We start from the raw sequence: 22,836 nt of genomic DNA, 5'->3' as shown, positions 1-22,836 counted from the left end.
CCATAAAACTCCTTATAATAGGTAGATAATATACACAGAGTATTGAGATATTTGCCTTGACATCTTCTGATTATACTGAGGGTTTGGAGTATGACGTTGTTCTTCTACTCTGTGGTGTTTTTCTCCTTCTGGATCTCTCTACACGATTAAGTGTTTGATCTTGAGATCAATACAGAGCCATGCTCTGATACCAATTGAAGGTGGAGAAAAACACAAGAAAGGGGGGATTGAATTGTGTTCTTTATCAATTAAAATTCCCTTTCTTTTGCTTTTACGTCTTTTCTTTCATTCATTTGATCATCGATTGGATTATGGTTTTGATGTTGCGGAAGCATGAGGAAGTGAACTGCATAACCAATTAGATGTTCATTTTAACTTCAAAAAGATATCAGAACTTCTGACTTGCTCAGTACAGTTCTGCAGATTAAATCTTTGAAGTTCTAAGTTAAAATGACATGTGGAGAAAGTAAAATACACGTTTATTTTTATCCTGGTTCACCTTCTAATTAAGGTTACCTCCAGTCCACCTTCTTCAGGTGATTTGCCTCTTAACAAAGGTTTTAATCCACTATAACCAAATCATGATTACAACTTGCACGGACCTCCGTTGTGACAAACAACCTGCACAGCCAACTGCTGTGACTAACCATCTGGATAATGACCCATTCAATGATCTCCACAATATATAACGTTCATTGACTCAGGAACCCTGCACAGACTACCTGTTGTGACTAACCCTGCACAAGCCAACTGCTCGTGACTAACTACAATGGACTGTTCAGTGATCTCCACGAGATATAACATCCATTGACTCCTGAATTCCTGACCTTCACTTGGTCTCCAAGAGATTTCCACAATGACCTCAGCCAGTTGTCTTCTCAAGCTTCTGACCTCAACTGGTCGCTTAAGGTATCATCACCAAATTAACTTGGTTTCAATACAATGCTTCTTGATAAGCAGAAATTCAAAGTACAGACTATACGATACAATGACAAGTAATCACTATGAGTGAGTGAATAATCTTTGGAGTCTTCTTGTCTGCATCTTCTGAAGAGATCTTTGCTTCATGGTGGTAAGCAGAGTAAGAGCTTCAGCTCCATATGTTGAGTGCTTCTTCAAGCTGATCTTCGTCTTCAAATCTTCTTAATCTGATTAAGAGCTACCGCTCTATTGTAAATTGCTTCTGATTTGATCTTCATTTCTTCTGTAGGTAGGTTCGGAGCAACAGCTCTGTTTTGAGTTCCTTCTTGAATTGATCTTTGTCTTATGTTGCTGATCTTATTGTCTCTGTAAAGCATACAACAGTTTGATGATCTCAGATATAATTATTACACTATTGAGCATTAACTCAGTGTATATAATTTTTCTTAGACACTCTAATGTAGAGTGAATTATGATTTATTCTTTGCATTCTTTTTCACTCATTGCTCCCTTCAAATGAATCTCCATTACATGCAGCATTTTCTCTGCTGGTGTCTTTTCGTCATATGGGCTTATGATTCGTGTATAACAACATTATTTTGTTTTATCATATACTGGTTATGTGTTGCCCCTTTTTGTAACTTCTGAAGCATGATCTTATATTTCTTCGTTTAAGCTCATATGCTCTATTCTCTCAACAAATTCTTAGGATCTTTCTTTTGTTGCACTCTGTAGATGCATAGTGGATATACTCACTCGTTGCACACATTCAAGTTTGATGTTTGATCTATTTATAGCTTGATGTGTTACCGTTGGAATAGAGCCATTGAAGTTTGTTTGAATATTACTTTGAATGCTTTGTCTCGATTGAATAATGAATGACAAGTGTTGTTTGTTGCAGAGCCTTAACTTTAGCGTGATGATGGCAGTTGGTAGCGTGTTAAGTTTGCTTCTCCAACGCGCTGCATGTGGGATGCTTTTTCAATCAACCTTGGAAGTTGTTTCATTTAACTATTGTAACCGTTTTGCTAATGATGATGTTTGTAACGGTTCTCCCTTGTATTCTGAGGCTTTGTTTTTCTCCTTTCAAGACTATTCTTATATGGTAGTGTCATACCCCAAAATTTGCCCACATTTTCAAAAAAAGAAAAAAATTCGAAATTATTTTCAAAATTGGATTTTTATAAAATCTTGGATTCATTTACATTGACATCCTGAATTTTATAAATATTCGATTTAAAGTCTATTTTAAAATATAATAGTTTACCCTTAAATTATTTATATTTTAATAAATAGCAAAATGCTGGTCGATGCTTCATATACTTTCAATTGGCTTTTTATTTCAAATAAATAATATCGCACAAGGAGTTAAGATTTGCAAGTGCAAGGTGTCGGGTTCGAATCTCACTTCTGACACTTTTCCTTTTCATTTTGTTTATACCTTAGTTTTAATTTTATTTTTTTATTTATATTCAAAAATCACAAAAATAAGTTTTTTTTATAATTTAAAATATTATTTTCGTATTAATTAAATATGTTTTTTTTAATAATCAATTTTTACCTTTTATGCTTTTTTTTAGCCAAAAATCAACAAAAATCATAAAATATTTAAAAACCCCAAAAAAGAAAGTTTTAAAGTCAAATTTGTTATTTTCAGCATGTAATATTATATTAATAATTCTCAATCAATTTCAATCAAAGTTTTTATCATATTTGCTTTTGCCTTTTTTAATTTTAGGTCAAAATTAGTGCACTATAAAACTAACATTCACGTACATACACTGACAAGTTCACCAACCCTATTTTTACTAACCCTATTTGGAACTTTGATTCACGTATGGTACTCACATTTTTTCCAATCCAACACATTTTTTCCATCTAACAAATTCATCATCCTCACTGGTACATTCACAGACACCCTTAGTCACAAAACCTTTCTACCACCACTTGTACATAGCTCTCATAATTTCCACACTAACCAATCCATTCCCAAATTGTTACCACTTAAAAAATCTTCCTATAAGTCAACAATCTTATCCATTCAAAAAAAACTCTGCAAACCGATGCAAACCGAGCGCACAATAAACTCCCTTCAAATCTCCAAAACTAGACAACATCATAAACCTGCAGTTCTTTTTTACATAGTAACCATAACACAAATCTTGAAACTATTGACACTAACCCAAACAAATTTAATAGTTGTCACCACTTTTAAAACAACAAATATTTTCTATTGTTCTTGTTTTACAGGTTGAGAAAAGATCAAAAGGAAGAACAGAGATTCGCACAGCCCAAGGCGTGACGCCGTCCCATCACCTCCGCCGCGAAGCCATTTCCGATCCGGTCACACCCACACGACAAAGCCGTACGCAGGACTACCTCCTCCGTCGAATCGCGCACAGATCCCGCCGAATAGATCCACGGCGACCTCACCGCCGTCGCAAAGACCGACAATCGCACACCCACCGCCACTACGCTCCTGAACGAAAGCCTTCCGCCTACGAATCATCACCTTCACCGAGAACCATTATCGGTAATTTCTTTCCACCTTGATCTCCAGGTTTTAGATTAAATTGACAACTTGAGAAGTGTTGATTTTATGTGATCGGTTTTCTTTGGCATATTTGAATCATTGATTTTGTTTGTTGTGGTTACTCAATTGAAAAGAAGAAGAAGAAACAGAGAGTTTCTGCGTGAAAAAAAGAAGAAGTGGATCTGAATATTTGGACAATGTGTTATATTCTTTTTATTTTATTTTATTTTTTTCTTCATTTTTTTAACCTACGACGTGTCTTAATCATATTGGTCCCTCTTATAATTTGAAAAGTCAAAAGATGACTTAGTTTTGTTTTTCTAATATTTCATGTTTTGTAATTTATTAAGGATGTATATATTGAGAAGTTGGAGCAAGACGTCAGGGATTTTGTTTTCAAATTTTAATTTTTTTTTAAAACTAATTTTTATTAGAACGTGGGCCTTGGGCCATATATTTTCATTTTACTTTCTAACTAATTTGTTTGTTTTAGTCTTAATAATTATGTAGAATAAAATTTCTTCTAACAATTTATATAATTAGATTTGACATGTAATTAGTTTTAATTAATTATTTTGATTAGGTTAATTAAGATGTTTATTTTATTAAAAATACCAAAAAAAATAAATATTAGTTCATGTTAATCTCTCTTTAGAGTTTATAGTTTGTTTAGATATTTGTTATTAATTTCTTGATTAATATTTGATTACTAACATTTGTTTTGTTTTGTGAGGTACCACTCCTATGGTTTTGGACTTTCTTATGGACATTAACTACTAAATTCTGTACATTTATATATGTTAATTTCCGCTTTAATTTTTATTTTTTTAGTTTGTAATAATTTTTTATCCCCGATTGGCAATTTGTAATCCCCTCCCTGAAGCGATGTAATAGCGTAGGAACCTTTACCTTTCCGCACTTTTTTTTCTGTACAAATATTAATTGTTAGATGTATGCTAATAGGATTGTATGGAAAGACTAAAACTAAACATAGCTAACTTAATTTCAAAGATAAGTATTTGAATCTAACACACTTGCACTCACTCACCCCTAGGGTACGCTCCTCTTTGGTTGCCTTCGATTGTAAGGTCATGTCCCTCGAAATATAGAGGTACCCATTAGCAAAGGTCCCTCGATATAAAATCGTCACTAAGTCCCTCGTTGACCCTCGATTGTTGCCTACGAAAAAGTGACGATTGTCCCTTCGAATTTGCTAAAGGTACCTCTACCTGTTGCCTTCAAACGACCTCGATGACCCTTCGATGACCCGCACGTCCAATATAACAAGGACTACCTACTCCTACATAGTATGGATAGTCCTGGGAACTTTAAAATTTACAGAAAAAGACCAGTTAAATAGGGTAGTGCTCTTAAACTGCCTAGCTCAAATAAAAATATCTTTTCAATATCATTTCAAAAAATTAAGGCTACGCATTTACGCTAAAGTCCTTATGCTTCTTTCAAAACAAACAAACAATATGAGCTAAGCAAGTTAAGAGCCCGTAGATAACTACGGATGAAAAGGGTGCTTGCACCTTCCCTTTTCATAACTTACCCCCCGAGCCCGTTTCTTTTCAAAAAGGTCTTTTTCTGTACTTTTTACCTTTCCTAAAATTGGACAAAATAAAAGTCGGTGGCGACTCATGCTCACCGCAACATTGTTGCTTACAAAAATAAAAGTCAGTTCACCGAGTTACAGGTAGCTTGTTTTCTTGTATTTTATAGACCAAGAATAGATGTCATGCGTTTGTCTCTTCTTTTGATCAAAGCTAGTTGTAAAGGACTTTGAATCTTCTGACTTCTGAGTGTCTTTTGTAGATATTTGTTGTAGACGATGATGTTGCTTGTGATGACTTGATCTTCTGTCTTCAATTGTTGAGTTTTTGCGTTGTAACATCAGAACTTCTGATCTTCTATTCTTGGTGTACCGAGACTTCATGTATCTGATAATTCTTTGTAATTCCTTGAGGCTTGTCGGATGTACTTTTCTGATTTTGTGCTGGTTGTATGTGAGCATTGATATTGCTTGTTCTCCTTAGTGGTCTTGTTTCTGATTGTTGCTTCTCTTGTTTCTGATCTGCGGTCTTTGGTTTGTTTGATGTGTTCTTAATCAGAACATCTGATGAATGATGTTTAGCTTCGTCAATCTTCTGGATGTAGTTCTTGTACTCTTTCTGATGAATCCTGTATAAGATTTATAACATAACATCTGCACACTAAATGAGACCATTAGTAATAAAATTGTAACACACAAAATATATGCTTGTTATCATCAAAACTAGATTCTGAACATAGATTCTCAGTCTTGTTCTAACAGTTCATAATTTTGGCATGCACATCACAATATCTAAAGGACAATAATTCCTTCCAAAGAGGAGAAGGATTAGAGATAATTCTCCACAACCATTTGTTGAGAATGGACTGATTGAAGATACCATAATGCTTTATACCTAAGCCTCCTTCCTTTTTGTCCTTTTAAATTGAATCCCAACTAACCCACCATACTTTATTTTATCCTCATCTCCACCCCAAAGAAACGACTGTCGAAATTTTATGATCTCATGTATTATTGCCTTGGGAGCCTTATGAAAGGAAAAATGATAGATAGAAAGATTAGTTATGACAACATTGATCATGTGGATCTATATGCTTGCAGGTAATGAAGGTCAGCATCATAAGTTTTAATGAAGACAACACATGGGGATCTATGTGCTTGCAGCAGAGGACTCAAGATCAAAGTGCCTATACAATCAAAGGTATGAATGGCATGTGTAAGGGCATCTGCATCATCGTTGTAACACTCGAGACCAACGAGGGCGGGGAGTGGTTGTCGGTGCACGAGGCCTGACAATGAGACACTCATGAGGCCGAAGAGGGCGAGGAGTGGTTGCCAAATTCACATCAGAATGAGAGGGATCCTGAGACTGTACGTGTATGGGACTGCATGGTTGAAGGAAGACTTATAAGGATTAATTGGTACTACCTATACCAACAAGATACATCTTCTTTTCGGGAGCCTGACGAATAAGAACTCCACAGTTAAGTGTGCTTGACTTGGAGTAGTATTTGAATGGGTGACCTTTTAGGAAGTTTCTTAGAAAGTGTGTGAGTGAGGACAAAGCATGCTGAAAAGACATGTTGGGGTCAGTCGATAATCCTGAAAGTTGTTTGGGGCGTTTCAAATGGTATCATAGAAGACCTCTCCCAGTATGATGTGGTTCATGAATGAATGGTTGTCGGTGCACAAGGCATGACAATGAGACACTCTCGGGGCCGAAGAGAACGAGGTGTAGTCTTCAAATTCAAATCGAAATGAGAGGAATCCTAAGGTTGTACAGGTATGGGACTACATGGTTGAAGGAATACTTATAAGTATTGATCGGTATTACCTATACCAACAAGATGTATCTTTTTTTCGATAGCTTAATAGATAAGAACTCCATTGCTAAGAATGCGTGACTTGGAGTAGTATTTGGATGGGTGGCCTTCCGGAAATTTCCCGAAAAGCGTGTGAGTGAGGACAAAGCATGCTGAAAAGACTCTTGTTGGTTTGTAGGGTCAGTCGGTAATCTTGAAAGCAGTCTTAGGCGTTACAATCGCCACCTCTCTTAAGCAACCTGTAAGAGACCAATTTGTTCATAATTTTGGGGTCTTTTGCAACTTATATTATAGATTATTTGTGTTTGAGCATTAAATTCATGTAAATAAATAAAGTTTAAGCTTATGTTGTATATGTTGGTTTATTTACTTTTCCTTTGCATTTTGTAGGTTTTTTAGAATATAGCAAGTTTTGGGACTGAAAGATTGCAAGAGGAATGCGTGGAAGAAGTAAAGAAGTCCAAAATAATCAAAAATAATTCTTCAAGCTCGCTAAGCGAGGGTGTAGCGCGTTAAAAGAGGCTATTATAGAACTGAGTCATATTTTGGACCTCGCTTAGCCCGGTCATCTCGCTTGGCGAGGTCGTCTTTGAAGAGTCAGGTATTTTCCCGCTCGCTTGGCGTAGTCAACTGGCTAAGCGAGATTCCACTTTTTGGCACTTGTGTTTTAGGCACTTTGAGATATTTTTTGACCTAATCCCCACCTTTCCACCAACTTTCTTTCATAACTTTATTCTAAGGAATAAAATAGAGAGAAAAGAAAATATCCTTGGAGATTTCCATCAAGATTTTCAAGCATCCATCTTCATATTTGATCTTTAATGCTAGTGAATCTTCTTGTGTTATTTGTTGTTGAAACTATCATGGCTATGAATAGCTAAACTTCTTTTGTGTCAAGATTAGAGATATTTAACTTGTATAGTATGTATTTCTTTTGATCTTTTGTGTATGAACTTGATTGATGATTAATATATGGTGAATATCTTGTTGTTTATGTTATATTTGTTGCTTTGAATAAATATTGAGAGATATGTTTCAAACATTGACCTAAAAGATATTCATCTATCAATAAACAAACTCTAGAGATAGATTTGTGAGTTGATAATCACTTGTATCAAACTTTAAAGATGATCATGTTGATTGTTGGTTTGAGAGATCATCTAATGGTTAATACGATAATACTCACGATAACGCTTTAGAGATAAATGGTATCGATAGGATACGTGATTGTACTAATCATTAATAAGTTCATACGCTTGATTAATCGAATATATATGAAGCAAGTTAACAAAACCTAATCTTGAAACATTTTTCTCAAAATCGTTCAAAACTCTCCTTTTACCTTCTTTAACTATTTTTCATGCAATCGAAACTTTCCGTTACAAAAACTTTTCCAAAACTCTTACTCAAGACACTTTTAATTGTAGAATGACGATAATATCGCATCAATCCTTGTGAAAACGATAAAGCAAATACTTGTCCTATAAAGTATTTTCAACACAACCCAAACTATATGCCTCATACTTAGGCTCCATTATATTTTGACAGATCGGGAACAAATCAATGGCAGGAACGCGAACCTTCTTGCCCTAACAACTAAAATGCAACCAAATGAAAGTGCATGTCTCTAACAGCTAACTATTTCGAATGTGACGGCTAATATAAAAATCTAAAAAAAAATTGTATTTTAGTTTAAGTTAAATTACACAATATATATAGGTCGTGAAGAACTATTAGAGTTTGACCTAACTTATCCTTACAAAACCGGTTGGTAAGGTGAGGAGTGTCCCTCTATATATACTTTTTCGATGTTTGCTCTATCTCCAACCAATGTAGGACTTTAAGATCTTCCTAATACACCCCCTCACGTCCAGCATTCTTTTTTTGGGCTTGGTGTGTGGATATTAACGGTGGACGGTCCATGGTCTGATTGATAGACTCTAATACCATATTAGAGTTTGACCTAACTGATCTTTACAAAACCGATTGGTAAGGTGAGGAGTGTCCCTCTACTACAACCAATGTGAGACTTTAGGATCTTCCTAATAAGGACAATTAACATAAGCTTATGACGTAATACTGCATAAGTTTATTGTGGAGGATAGATCCCATTCAAAAAGTAGCAAAATTTTACTTTTCTAAATCGAGTTTAAGAAAGGATAAAGTTAAATAGAAATGAATATCATTACAAGTTTTTGTATACTTTTAGATTCTAAAAATGTATTTTCAAAATAAATTTATTCATAAAATTAAAGCGCGACTGAAAAATGAATTAATTGTGCGTGTATTAGAGAAATATTTTTGAATTTTTATTGGGTGTTACCACCTACCTCCTAGAGTGCATTAAGAAACTCCCAACTTAATAGAGGATCCAACAATTTACATGTATGACGTAAATTATGAATTCATATAAAAGAGTAGTGGGTGCACCATTGTTAATTAAAAGCACTCATTTGGATTCATCACTTAGGTTAGTGTAGAATTAATGATATCGTCATTTTTACTAGTAGGGGAAAAGTTTTTGGAAGCAACATTCTTGGTAACCGACCCATGAGTAATTAACTCATTACCACTAAGAAACTTTTACACTACCACTTTAACTATACGTCTCTAACCCACAAATAGGGGTGGAAATAGGCTAGGCTAGGCTTTAGAAGGCCTGAGCCTGGCCTACGATAAACTTAAAAGGCCTAAGCCTGGCCTAAGACCTATTATAGACTCAGTTTTTTGGCCTGGCCTGGCCTTTTTAAAAGCCTGGCCTGGCCTGAAAGCCTATTTAAAAAGCATGTATCTCATTAAAGTTTTCAATTAATCTATATAACTTAAGAAGTCTTGTAGGTCGGCCTATATATATATATATATATATATATATATATATATATATATATATATATATATATATATATATATATATATATATATATATATATATATATAAGGTAGCCTATTTAGCTTTTTTTTCTAATATATATGCATACATAAACCAACTTATTTAACATATTTCTAATATATATGAAAATATAGGTCGGCCTATAAGGCTTCATAGGCTTTTTTAATAGCCTAAGCCTGGCCTATTAAATAAAATAGGCTTTTAAAAAAGCCTAAGCCCGACCTCTTTATTAAATAGGCCTGGCCTGGCCTAGGGCTATGTAGGCTGGGCCGTAGGCCCCTATAGACCGGCCTGGCCTATTCCCACCCCTACCCACAAAGCAAGTGGAGTGTTAAATAATTAATAATGATTTTTAAACACAACAAACACGAGTAACAATCAAAAGTTTAGCTAAGGCTCGTGTTTGAATAGTATCTTTTTTCTTCAATCAAAATCTCATTTCAATACACTCCACCATAGTCTCTACCTTGAGAAAGATGTTAAATCTATCATACTACAAAAAAATAATATCACAAATTAAAGTTTCAAAATCACAATATTGACAATAACAAATAGATTACTCTATTCCATTCCAATAACTGAAATACAAAATGTCATAGAAAACTGAATATAATTAAGTACATGAGTGGCCACCCAAAATCAAAAAAAACATTGGGCCGCAGCCATACCAAAACAAGAAAGAAACTATAAATTGATCTCAGCCTCTTGGGAGAGAACCAAAACTATTGCACTTATTAAGTAGATGGAACAGGCCAACAAAAACAAGAGCCAATTCCAGAAAGGAGATTCTTATGGTAATAGGCAACAACGACAAAACCTATAACATAAAACTCCAACCTTTACCTAAACACCTACTCCAAATTTCAGCTTTTGACATTTTTCATAAAGCATTAGCAATTTTTTACTGTAAGTTTCCCACCTATGTCTGTCACTATACACTATTCTACAATGGAGCCAAGTCCTTCTATTAAGAGAGTCTGACAGATTCACCACATCAAATAATAAGTCACAACCAAGATCTCTGCCATTTCAGAACAATCAAGTTACCCAAAATAAGAGCTCATGTAAAGCCTCACACCAAAATCAAGAGGCCCGGCATCACCACCAACAGCATGAAGTGCAACTGGAATTGTTGAAAGAGGTTGCACAATGAGTGGAAAAAACAAAGGCTCAATTTCAGTGTCAGATCTGGAAATGTGCTGCTTGGTCATGTCAGATGCAATAGAATCCTCTTTCATTTCTTCATTTTGATTGCAATTATCCACCTTAACTTTCAGGTCATACGGACAAGCAAGCAATACAGCTTCTGACAATGCCTTCCATTTATTATTGTTGCCCTTTCTAAAAGCCCGCTTATTAGGAGATATGCTAAGTACCAGTGTGGATGTTGCCTCAAGCCACTCAGCAGTCAAACCTTCAACTTCATCATAATATATGCGTCTCTCAACCTAATAAAGAAAGGACAAAGATCAAGAAAAACAGCAAACAGCATTTGTAACGGAAAAGCACAGCCAAAAAAATGTACTCCAATAATTGACTACAACAAAAAACAGTAAATAGTATAAGCATATCCTATTCCAAAAATATTCATATTAAAATTTACAGCTTTGTAGAGATGCTGATATCTCTACACTATGAAAATCTGAACCACATAAAGTCAGAAGTTACTTACCGCTAGCTTCTGAATATAAATTGACATGAACTTTGGGCCTAGTCCCAATATTCTTGCTTCTGATAATAAGACCTGTATAATAGATGGACATAGTTTAAGTCAGAAGTTAACAACCCTAGGCCTAATAATACATAAGAACGCAAAAAAATTCAATCAGTTATCAAAATGCTGCAAATAGAACAAAAGTCACTTCATTCACTGAGAACAAATTAGCATCCCGAATAATTGATTCTAGATCATTATATCAATAATCATAATATCTATGAGAATCTTACAGATAGTCAGCTGATGGGGTAGCATCACTAAAGAACTATACCACAATTACATCCATATCTGACATTAACTGGTTAAGACATGTAAAATCAAAATCAAAGGAGAACATCTAATTCAGACCGAACAAAAATTTTAAGCATGCTGACTTTTTCCTAAAATAGAAAGCTAAGGTAACATTTTTTGGAGAATCTCCAAAAAAATAAATCATGTATTAGAGGGAAAAGGCATACACTGCAAGAATATGTATTATAATTACTAAATTATCAAATTAAAATGAATAAACAACCAAATACTGTTTTCAGCTGCAATCAATTTCACAAATTAAAAATGCTAAGGGTACATGTTAAGAAACTCATTATAGAAATATTCATCATAAAAGGCATGTATTCAACTTTATAAAAGTTTAGAAAATACTTTTTCGAATGCAAAATTTTTACATTTGGATTCCGTTAGGGCACAAGTTAGGAAGATCCTTAATCTTTCAACAAAAAGAAAATAGTCTAAAAACAATATGAAAGTGGTACCTTTTGCTGCTTCAGGAGAAACCATATGTAAAGTCTATCACAGGCATCCTTAACATTTCTACTAGCCTTCTTTCTCTCATTACAATGATCAGCAATACCTGCAAGCGCTTCAGCACTCAGAACCCTATGCTTCAAAGCTGCAGCAGATAATGCTTCCCTACATTCGAGAGACTCTGCAGCCTTTTTATCAAAGTTGATGCCTGTGAAACATCTGTTCATTCCCCCAACTACCTTTCCAATCTTCTTCAAATAAAGGTTCTCGGCCTCTATCGTAGCAAGTAGTGTCCGATGGACAACAATATCTGAATATCGACGTAAAGGTGATGTAAAATGGGTGTATAAAGGAACAGCAAGTGCATAATGACCCCATTCCTGTTCATTATCCTTTAAATAACCACTACAGAAATAAGATGCCAACTGCATTGGCTTTGTAGCATAGGAAATAAGTATATCATTAAGCACAGGGTCATCCTTGAGCTTTTCCCTTATATGCTCTAAGGACTGATGGATATGACCAGATGAAGAGGTGTCCAAATTTAAACCATGCTTCTGACAAAATGCTGTAAACTCTATGAGCTTACGCATATTAGGTTCAGGATGCCTCCGCAGTAGTGCAGCTTCAGGATAAGCTCTACATATTAATTCGGCAGCTGTTGTATTGGCCAAGAGCATATATTCCTCAACAAGAAAATTTGATTCTTTCTGTTCAGAAAACGTAATATCATATGGGATGCCATTCTCATCAAACAGGATAACAATTTTGGGGTTATCAAGCCGAAGAGCCCCTCTAGCAATTCTCTTGTGTTTCAAAACTTTTGAAATTTCATAGAGACTTTTCAAAGAAGTAATAACATCAGGCCACTCAAAATGGCCATGTACTTTTGGATAGTGATCTCCTTGAAAGCTTGAACTCTCAAAATCAAAAGCATTGTCAATGATGTCCTGTGCATGTTCATATGAAAGCTTACAACAAGATTGAATAACAGTACGACCAATCCAACGGTCTACAACATCTCCATTAACATTTACATCCAGGAGCATGGAAAATGCAAGTCGATCCACTCCAGGGTTAAGCGATCCAATATTTTCTGAGATTAATGCAGGTAACATTGGTATCTTCTTTTGCAACATGTAAACACTTGTTGACCTAAACCGAGCATGACCATCTAAAATTGTGTCTGGCAGAACAAAGTATGATGCATCAGCAATATGGATGCCTACTCTATAATTTCCATTACGCAACTTCTCAATTGACAGTGCATCATCCAGATCAGTTGCAGTTGAAGGATCAATAGTAAATATACACAAGTTTCTAAGATCTGCTCGACTTTGCAATTCCTTCAATGGTAACTCCCAAGGAATTTGTGGAAGGCAGGATAGAGCTATAGCCGGAAATTCAGAAAAACGGATTCCATTCTGAAATAAAATAGCATCTAATTGGGGCTGAATTTCACTGCCTCTCCCAAAAATTTGCAAAATATGACCCTTTGGAAAAGGACTTTCTTCAAACCAATCATCAATTTGTACAGCTACCAAATCCATTTCAATTGCTGCATCACCACTTTTCAGCCTTCCAATAATGCTCTCTGGTAAATCTCTAACAAGAAGCATTATGTTTGGAAACTTTGGATCAATTGGCGTCAGCTGGATATATTCATGCTCAGACACCAAATTATTATTCTTTCTTGCATCTTTCTTGTTTACGTCCCGGGAAAAAATCAATTGTTTCACATGAAGATGACCAACAATACACTCTCTACGTGGAGACCTCTCAAAAACAGCAACCACTCTGCCTGTTGGTCTTTTAGAAGGGAAAGAATTAACCAACAAACACATCTTCTCCACTGCATTCATAACTTCACTCTGTTCATTACCAGATTTAATCTGTAAGGAAGCAGACGCATCACAGTGAAGTCCATTGTTGTTATCTCGGCCAGTTAGTCCAATTAAACTTAAATGGTTAGGTGAACCCTGTGTAGTATTACTATCCTCAAAAATGTTTCTTTTTTCAGGAAATGGATAACTTCTATAAGGGGAAGAATTATGATAAGATTCCACCTTTTTTTGACCAGGAGAGCTTCTACAATTAGAAGAGTCATCATGATCAACATTTATCTTGTCCTCTCCTTTACAATTGTTATCACCCACTACAATATCTTGGACAAGAAGGTTACAATCTTCCAGTACTGCAGTATTGCGGTTGGCCACATTTGGTCCTTTCATTTTTGTCCACAATGACAAAGGATCAATCTTTATGGCAACAACATCGCCTTCAACCTACAAAGGAATAATCATCAGATGTACATCCTCCAGCTATATTCATGCCACAATAACACATTTAAAATCCATGCCAACGAGAAATGAAAAAGGTTTCATTTTAAATGAGAAACATAAACAGAAAAATCACTGTAAACTACCGAAAAAATTGATTATTGTTATAGAGCCTAAAGAATTTCCTTTGCCAAGCCACAAGGAGAAAAAACATACACATTCTATAAACAAGAAATGAACACAATCCAGCATATGCTACAATATTAAATCAGATTGATTCTTTCCCTAAAACCAAAAAAGAAACGTACACAAGCAAAAAAAAAACAGAGATGAAGATAACCAAGCATATGCTAGGTTGATTATTACATTTATACATTCATATTCATTAATACATAAAAATCATAAATCTTACATAACGCATGGAGATTAGATGCAAATGCACTTGATGAATGCTTAATTTAATGATTTGTATTATATATGATAAATAGAAAACAAAAGAAGTATATGTCCAAACTTACAGCTCTATTCTGGGCTGGAGCCCCACCAATGAGAATATCTGTTGGCAATCCATCAATTCTGCAGTACGCCTACATGTACAAATACGGGAAAACTTTAATCATCATAGTAATATGTCAGATTCACCAGTATGATATGAGCAGTGTCATAACCATCATCCCATCCACACCCACTAAATGCCCAAAAACAAAAGTAACTATCAAAAGATGAAGAAACCTCAAGTCTATTATGAGCATTCACATGAAAGACAGCTTTGAAAACATCATCCCTCTGCAAATCAAAAGAAATTAACCAAATATCAAAATAAAAAAAAGTCAAAAATTAATTGTCAGTACATGTGTGTAGTATGTGAAATTAAAACATCACTAACATCCAATGCCTTCTCAACAGCCTCAGCAGACCAGTATGGACTAAAATAATTTCTCTGGCCAGTAACACCAATTTGACGGCAAGGGACTGAGTCTTTCCTTTTATCAGTTCCTGATGACCCTAAACAACAATCTGGCTCCGAAAATGGTTTTGAAACAACTCCCCCTTCATGTATATGCATGTTTCGCAAATCAACATGCACCCCCTGATCCTTAAGAGGCATTGAAATAGATCCAACACTCAAAGCTTCAGATAACCCTTGCTCATTAGAGGGCAAAACAATAACACCCGGCTGTTTCGTTGAATTTCCAACAGATCCAGATATTTGAGTAGTTGTTCCATTTTTTCCTGAGCATTCTGAAGAGACCCCAACAGCTTCATTTACTTCAGACACTATCCCATCAGAAAAACAAGGATCAGTGAATACAAAAACTGATCAGCAATATTTTCAGCATTCATAAACCAGATATAAAAAAGTCAATATTTTTATAACTATTACCACTTTCATCACAAAAAAAAAAACAAAAAAGAAGAACATAACAAAATCTTTAATCAGTTTCCCATACACTATTACTACACGTTTCATCTTCCAAATTGAAAAGAACCACAAAATCATCCATCACTGAAGATCAAATTTTGAGTACTACACATTTTCAGCTCAAGAAACAAAAAAATAAAAAACACTTTTCTTATAAATAGAAATATTAACCCTAATTGAACAATGAGGAATAAAGAAAGTTCCGATAATCCCTAAAACCCTAAGAAAAGATTGATATACCAGAAGAAGAGGTCAGATTCTGCTTGGTTCGACGATTGGATCTTCGCTTCTTCTTCTTATCCTTTTCACCATCATCAAACCTCTCAGCCACCATGGATCCTTCAACCGATGATGCTTTCATAATTTACCGAAAATTAAACTCAAAGAAGAAATTCAAGAACGCAAAAACTAGGTTAGAATTATTAGAACCCTAAATCTTCCGATTATTGGGGAAAAAATGTGAATCGGAAGAAGCAGGGTATACGAAAGTGTGAAAGGAAAATTGAATTTATATATGAAAAATTGGGGGAGGAAAATGAATGAGAGGGTTTAAGAATATGAAGGAGAGTGGAAGAAACGAGGAGTTTTGTAGGAGGAAGAAAGCGACGCTGTGATTGGTCGGCGGGGGGGACAATGGCGCCGACTATATGCTTTTCTTTCTTTCTCTTTCACCTTCTTGTTTTTTTTTCTTTCTTTCCAAATCTTTTCCACTTCTTTCTTTTGTTATTCTTTTCTTTATTTTTTTTATCTGCCTTTCTTTCTTCCTACTCCACTTCGAGCTCACACTTTTTTTTCTCTTTTTCAGATATTTGTTATTAATCATTTTGATTTGTATTCCTTTAAAAAAAAAATCAATATACTAGTAGTAGTATTAGTATTTATTATTCACTTATTCTTCAATATTTTAAATTTTATTTTTCAATTACCTATTTGATTGATATAAATAGGATAAAGAAATAACACATTTCATCATTTGTGATCAAATATATAAGAAATAACATTGTTAATTTTTTTTAATTATTCGACTAAAGAGTTATTTAATAGAATGCAGATAAAGACTGAGACAATATTAATCGATGTTTGATTTGAGCTTTTGATGATTTTGTGAAATAGAGAACGAAGTGCAAGTTTGGAGTGCACCGATAATACCAATCACCCATATTGGATTCTTCTTTCTTAATGAAACACTACATTTGAATTTGCGTTATAAGTTCTGAATGAGGTCATCATCGTCATCATCGTCACCATCGTCATTATCATAACCAAATAAATCAATATATCAGGAAATACATCATTCTCTTTGACTTCGCCGACTTCTTCAGATGGAATCAAAGGTTCACTATTTTGTGATGGTTCTTCTTCACTGTGTGCGTAGTGTATAAAAAATTGTGTTAATGAATATATAGGTTGTCTCATTTCATATTGGTGCCATTGTGATGAGTGAATCAGGTATACTTGTTGTGATGATTGGGCATCATCATCAAAACGAACATATATTTGGCATTGTAATTGTCTTCAATTTTCAACATTATATAAAAGATATTATTATCGACTCTATTATTTCATGGATGAAAATAAATAATTTCAAAGACATATATTGTAATTTTTTCTATTCAATCTTTCAGATAAAAAAATAATATTTGCAACGAATATCGAATAATTTGACATATGTATTATGAAACAAAAAATCCAACAACATTATCAGTGAACATGATTCCACTATAGTGAATGTTAGCCATTATATTTTCCCTGCCATAGGAAAAAAATATCACTTGAATGGAAAAATGTATCAAAAGAATGGTAAGATGTGTTAGATGATTTGTAAGTTGCATCAGATGATATGACCATAAATATGGACAATCACGATTTGCACCATAATAATTCATGTGGAACTTTGCATAATTCCACTTGCACTGACGAAGACCTTTGTCCATTAAAATTATGCTGGTCAGTGTTGTATTTTCATTTCATGGACACCACGGTTAGCCTGCAAGCAGACCTTCGTTCATTCATTGTCCCGTCATTGGTTCATGCATTGTTGAGTCTGCACTGATTTAGACCTTCATTCATTGGTTCATAGAAAGGCTCAAGTAGACCTTCGTCCATCAAATGTAAGGCGCTGAGCCGGTCGAAGAAAAATTATGCCATTTTGTGTTGTTGGGTCAGTACATGCATGAAAATATTTGTCCAATGAACAATAGACTATTTTTCTATGCATTATTACTATTAATAATACTAGTAAAAAAATAGGCAAAATACCCTTTTTGGTCCCTTAAGTATACCCCAAGGTACATTCTGGTCCCTTATCTTTAAAAAGTGTCAAAGTGGTCCTTTAATTGTTCAAAAAGGTCCACGTTAGTCCTTTCCGTCCATTTTTTTCAAACGGCGTCAACTTTTGCTTGGGTGGCATCTGACGTGGCACATGTTTGTACACGTGGCATTTGTTTGTCATCAAAGGTAATCAAAATTTACAAAATTTTTATCATTCAGTAGGATTCGAACCATGCACACATTGGTTGCAACCCAACATATTTACCACTACACCTCTTCAACTTTTGTAATTTTATTTACAAATGAGACATATATTTACTGGAAAAATATTTTTAACTGGAAAAATATACTTTCTTCAACCTTGGTTTTTAAATCTGGGTTTCAAAATCATAAACCCTAAAGCCCCAAATTGTTAAATCTGTGTGAACACATTAAAAAGTATCAAGAGAATTAGTGTCAAGAGAGGATTTGAGATGTCTATAGATGAAAAAGTGTCAAGAGAATTAAAAATTAAGTTTCTTCTCTATAGATGTCTTGCCACTGAAAAGGAGGAAAGGATTTGAGAATAGTGTCAAGAGAATTAGTGGCCACTGAACACGCTAGATGAAAAAGCGCTACTGCCATGGATGTCGTTTTTGAAAAAGCACTACAAAGTTGAAGCTTTTGTTGGTGAGGATGGGGTTTGCACTTACGGATTGTCTACAAAAGTTTCGGTATATGAATGTTGATAAACTCAAAGCTGGGATGATGCAACAAGCTATTAAGCTATGCAATTGTTGGTGAAATGGCTCATTTTTAGAGCAATTGTATTATGCAATTATTCTGGGTTTTATGGGTTTAAGGTTTTTGGAGCAATTGTTCTATGCAACTGTTCTGGGTTTTCTGGGTTATAGTTAATTGCATCATTAATTAATAATTATTTAAAGATTCTAAGATTTTTAATGTGATTGTTTGGAAAATTAAATTGAACTAAATTACCATAAGTTTATATAACACTAACATGTAAGGTGATTCACTTCTGTGTCCATGTTGTACTACTGTACATTCTTTTTCATCAACGTGTTCATGGCTGCTATGTTGAAGGTTTTAACGGCTTCACTTTTGTTGAACTATAAATTAATGGTTAAATTATATTTGGTTTGTAAACTTACAAAATGGACGGAGTGGCCTAGTGGTTACTCATGCTCTCTAATAACATAGATGTACCTGGTTCAAGTCTTGGCTCAAGCAAAAGTTTTAGAATTTTTTTGGAATTTTGATGACAAACGTGTGCCACGTCAGATGCCAGCCAAGCAAAAATTAACGCCGTTAGAAAAAAATGGACGGAAAGGACTAACGTGAACCTTTTTAACAATTAAAGGGACCACTATGACACTTTTTAAAGATAAGGGACCAAAATGTACCTTGGGGTATATTTAAGGGACCAAAAAGGGTATTTTGCCAAAAAAATATTATACCTAATTCATTTATTACTATCATTTCCCTATAAATACCACTATTTTACTATTCAATTTTCACACTCGCTTTCTTACAATCTTTCTAACTCTATTACTCACTCACTTTATCAACTCCTCATAACCAAAATGTCTATGTTGTTGCTAGAAAATAACTGTGGACCTCCGATTTTTTTTAATACCGGGCCATACCTCTGATCTGTAGAGATACGTGAACTGACTCTTTTTTGTCGCTTAATGCTTTCGCATTTTTTGAAAATATCACAGAGTCGCCACCGACCTTTTATTTTATCCAATTAAGGAAAGGTTTATAAAAGAAACAGAAAAAAGACCTTTAAGAAATTCTGGGTAAGGGGGTAGGTTATACAAAGGGAAGGTGTTAGCACCCTTTGTATCCATGGTTATCCATGGGCTCTTAAGTTTGCTTAGCTCACTTGTTTTTCGATCACTTTTCAATTGCTCTGAAATTGCTCATATGTGGTTTCAAATACCTTTGTAAATTGAATTTTGTAATGATCCGTGTGTGGATGTATACAAAATGCTTGTTTATCTTTCGAAAGATGTTTTGAAAAGAACGTTAACTTTGTAATAACCCGTGTTTGGATGTATACAAAGTATTGTCTTTTTTGAAAGTTTTGAAAAATCAACAGTGTATGAGAATTTTGTTTGTTTTGATTTGAGCAAGCAAACTAGGAGGTCTACCCTGAGTTGTAAGGTCTTTATCCTGTTTCCTTTAAAAATCTATCCTTTCACCGGATATAAAAGCAAGGTTCGATTTTGTACTCAAAATAGTAGAATTTGACTTTGATTTTGAAAGAATGAAAAGGGTTACCTGAAGAGGTGCAAGTGTGATTGTGATTGGATTCAGATATTTATCTTTGAAGTTAGTGATCTAACGGTTCAATTTTATCTTTGACATACACGCAGTTTATATGTGCTGGAAAGTAAAATGCGGAAATGTAAAGTGCGGAAAGTAAATCTACGCTATTACATCGATTGTGCGGGAAATGTAAACTAGCCTATTTACATGAATTTGACATCCTATACATTTATCTAGGAATTTAAATTGCAAGAAAAATAAAAGGCATGTTTTTGGAATTTTTATGATTGGTTTTAATTATAATTAATGCATGATTAATTAAATTAAAATGAAGAAAAAAGATGAAAATAGATTTAAACCTAGAAATTAAGTTTAAAATATGTACAAAATATTTGTTAATTAATTTTAAAACAAAACTAATTTTTTTGGGTTTTTTGAAATTGATTTGAAATTGATTTAAGTTAATTAAAACATAATTATGCAAATAATTATACAAATAATTAAAACTTAAAAAGAAAATTATTCAAAATATGTACAAAATTAGTTTATAATATATAAACAATATTTAACACAAAGAACAATTTTTTAGGATTTTTTGATTGGTTAGAATAATTAAAAAGCAAATATATAAATATATACTAATTAATTATGCAAAATATTGAAATTTTGAAGAAAAATAAAATATTTTTATTTCAGAAAATAATATATTATTTTAGAAGTCTAAAAATATTTTTTGTGTATTTTTTGGATTTTTAAAACTATTTTTAAATAATTTTGCAAAGAAAATTAAAATATAAATAAAAATATAAAGGTAATAATCAGGTGTGAGAGTTTATGAGGGAACATGGTATGGCTGCGCTTTTTGGTGCGTTTGATAAACTTTGAGATTGATCATGTGGCTCAGATGGAAGAGAACATGGTATGCATGGATAGGAGTGCAGCAATGGATCAGTCTGAATTTAAGAGTCCAACATGGGGCCCACTGAAGCTGACTGGCGAATAGAAAGATGAGGATATGCCACGCGAGCGGTCAAAGGGTCCTCATCACTATTCATCATCTTCTTCAACTTACCTATGGAATTTGCTGCGGATTTACCTACAACATTACCTGCGGATTTTCCTTGCTTTTTCCATGCTTTTAGGAACCTGCAAAAACGTGAGAGGAAATCAACAAGAACAACCCAGATCCACTAAATGGCATGCTGGGAGTTCATTGGTGGTGTTAGTTTTGATTAAAACCCACTCTATCTATGAAAACGAAAGCTTTGCATCTTTAGAGTTCAAAAATGGCATATGATGCTCTAGGGTGTATGGCTCACATGTAACACGTCCAATCTCCTCTAAATGGTGTCAGAGACGAATTAGAATGATTATATTATATTAACTCAAGCACTAATATGGAAAACGAAAGCTTGTACATGTATGTTCATGGAAAACACTATGCACATGTTACGACTCTCATGGGACCACACAAAGAGTTTATTCTTACTCTATATGATCTCAGAAGATGATTGAAAGTGTTTGTTTGTATTGATATTGATTGGAAATATGAAATTGAAAATTACAAAGTTTGGAAATTTTGAGAGAATTTTGTGAAGTTTATGACTATGCTTGCTATGATTTCGTGGGTGTGTTGGCTCCCCTTTGTTGCTGAAATATCTTGAGCTATTTATAGGCCAAGATGTGCTTAAATTTGAAGCTAAGAAGCATTGATGGCTTTTGTTGAAATTTTGGCTTTCAAACTTAAGTTTCAAGCAACCATTGCTTGATTTCTACACACTCTTGCTCTAGGCCTTCATTGAATCTTCTTTGCTGCAGAATATTGACTATTTTTTGATGAGTCTTTATCCATCCATTTTCCTTTTAATTTTATTCTTAAAATAAGATAAAATCAAGCAAAAAATGAATAAAAATGGTGTGGGCTTAGTCTTGGTCGTGGGAGGCCCATAACATCATGGAAATGATGTTTGAATGCTGAAAACTTGGCCCCATTTGGAAAAAATACATTTTTGAGCAATGTTGATTTCATGCATTTTACCAAAATTTAGCCAACTTCAACAAGGTGTAAATCCTTCAATTTTTGTCATATGAAGGAGATCTTGCACTTTTTGGAAACCTCAAAGAGTCCTCTAACCAATGTCTTTGGTCTCATGTCAAAATGATTTTTGAAGCTCCTTGTGTGTCCTTTTGAAAAAAGTGTCTTTTTGTTGACTTTGAAAATGACCTGTAATGTCTTTGGTCATATTTTTCAAATGGTGAATCCAATGACCATGGGATCAATGGCATTTGAAAGATAATTGAATTTCCTTCAAAACAAGCTTTGGTTTGAATTTTTTGGATGAAGGATGAGAGAGTTATGATCAGTCAAAGTTGAGTTGACTTTTCAGGCAAAAACCCTAATTTTGA

The 22,836-nt window shown here is 34.2% G+C and overlaps 1 protein-coding gene across 1 annotated transcript; it reads right to left on the bottom strand.

Annotated features, from left to right (window-relative positions):
• Positions 1-10,260: 10,260 nt before the first annotated feature.
• On the bottom strand, positions 10,261-16,591 carry LOC131649492 (DIS3-like exonuclease 2). Its single transcript, XM_058919253.1, has 7 exons — positions 16,126-16,591; positions 15,349-15,740; positions 15,195-15,248; positions 14,981-15,049; positions 12,192-14,468; positions 11,395-11,466; positions 10,261-11,170 (listed from the first exon to the last, which is right to left on the bottom strand). Exons 1-7 carry the CDS (start codon positions 16,244-16,246, stop codon positions 10,766-10,768), a joined length of 3,390 nt encoding a protein of 1,129 aa, XP_058775236.1. The 5' UTR covers positions 16,247-16,591; the 3' UTR covers positions 10,261-10,765.
• Positions 16,592-22,836: the final 6,245 nt, after the last annotated feature.

Source organism: Vicia villosa, linkage group LG2 (genome assembly GCF_029867415.1).
Source record: "Vicia villosa cultivar HV-30 ecotype Madison, WI linkage group LG2, Vvil1.0, whole genome shotgun sequence".
NCBI lineage: Eukaryota > Viridiplantae > Streptophyta > Magnoliopsida > Fabales > Fabaceae > Vicia > Vicia villosa.
This window is presented reverse-complemented; position numbering and strand designations above follow the sequence as displayed.

What these genes read in the sequence shown, in the direction of transcription:
- LOC131649492 (XM_058919253.1), bottom strand. Translation starts at nt 16,246, where the DNA reads ATGAAAGCATCATCGGTTGAAGGATCCATGGTGGCTGAGAGGTTTGAT. An exon ending in CTGTTGAGAAGGCATTGGAT is followed by an intron (nt 15,249 to 15,348) that starts GTTAGTGATGTT and finishes TTTGATTTGCAG; the next exon opens with AGGGATGATGTTTTCAAAGC. An exon ending in ATGCTCATAATAGACTTGAG is followed by an intron (nt 15,050 to 15,194) that starts GTTTCTTCATCT and finishes TTGTACATGTAG; the next exon opens with GCGTACTGCAGAATTGATGG.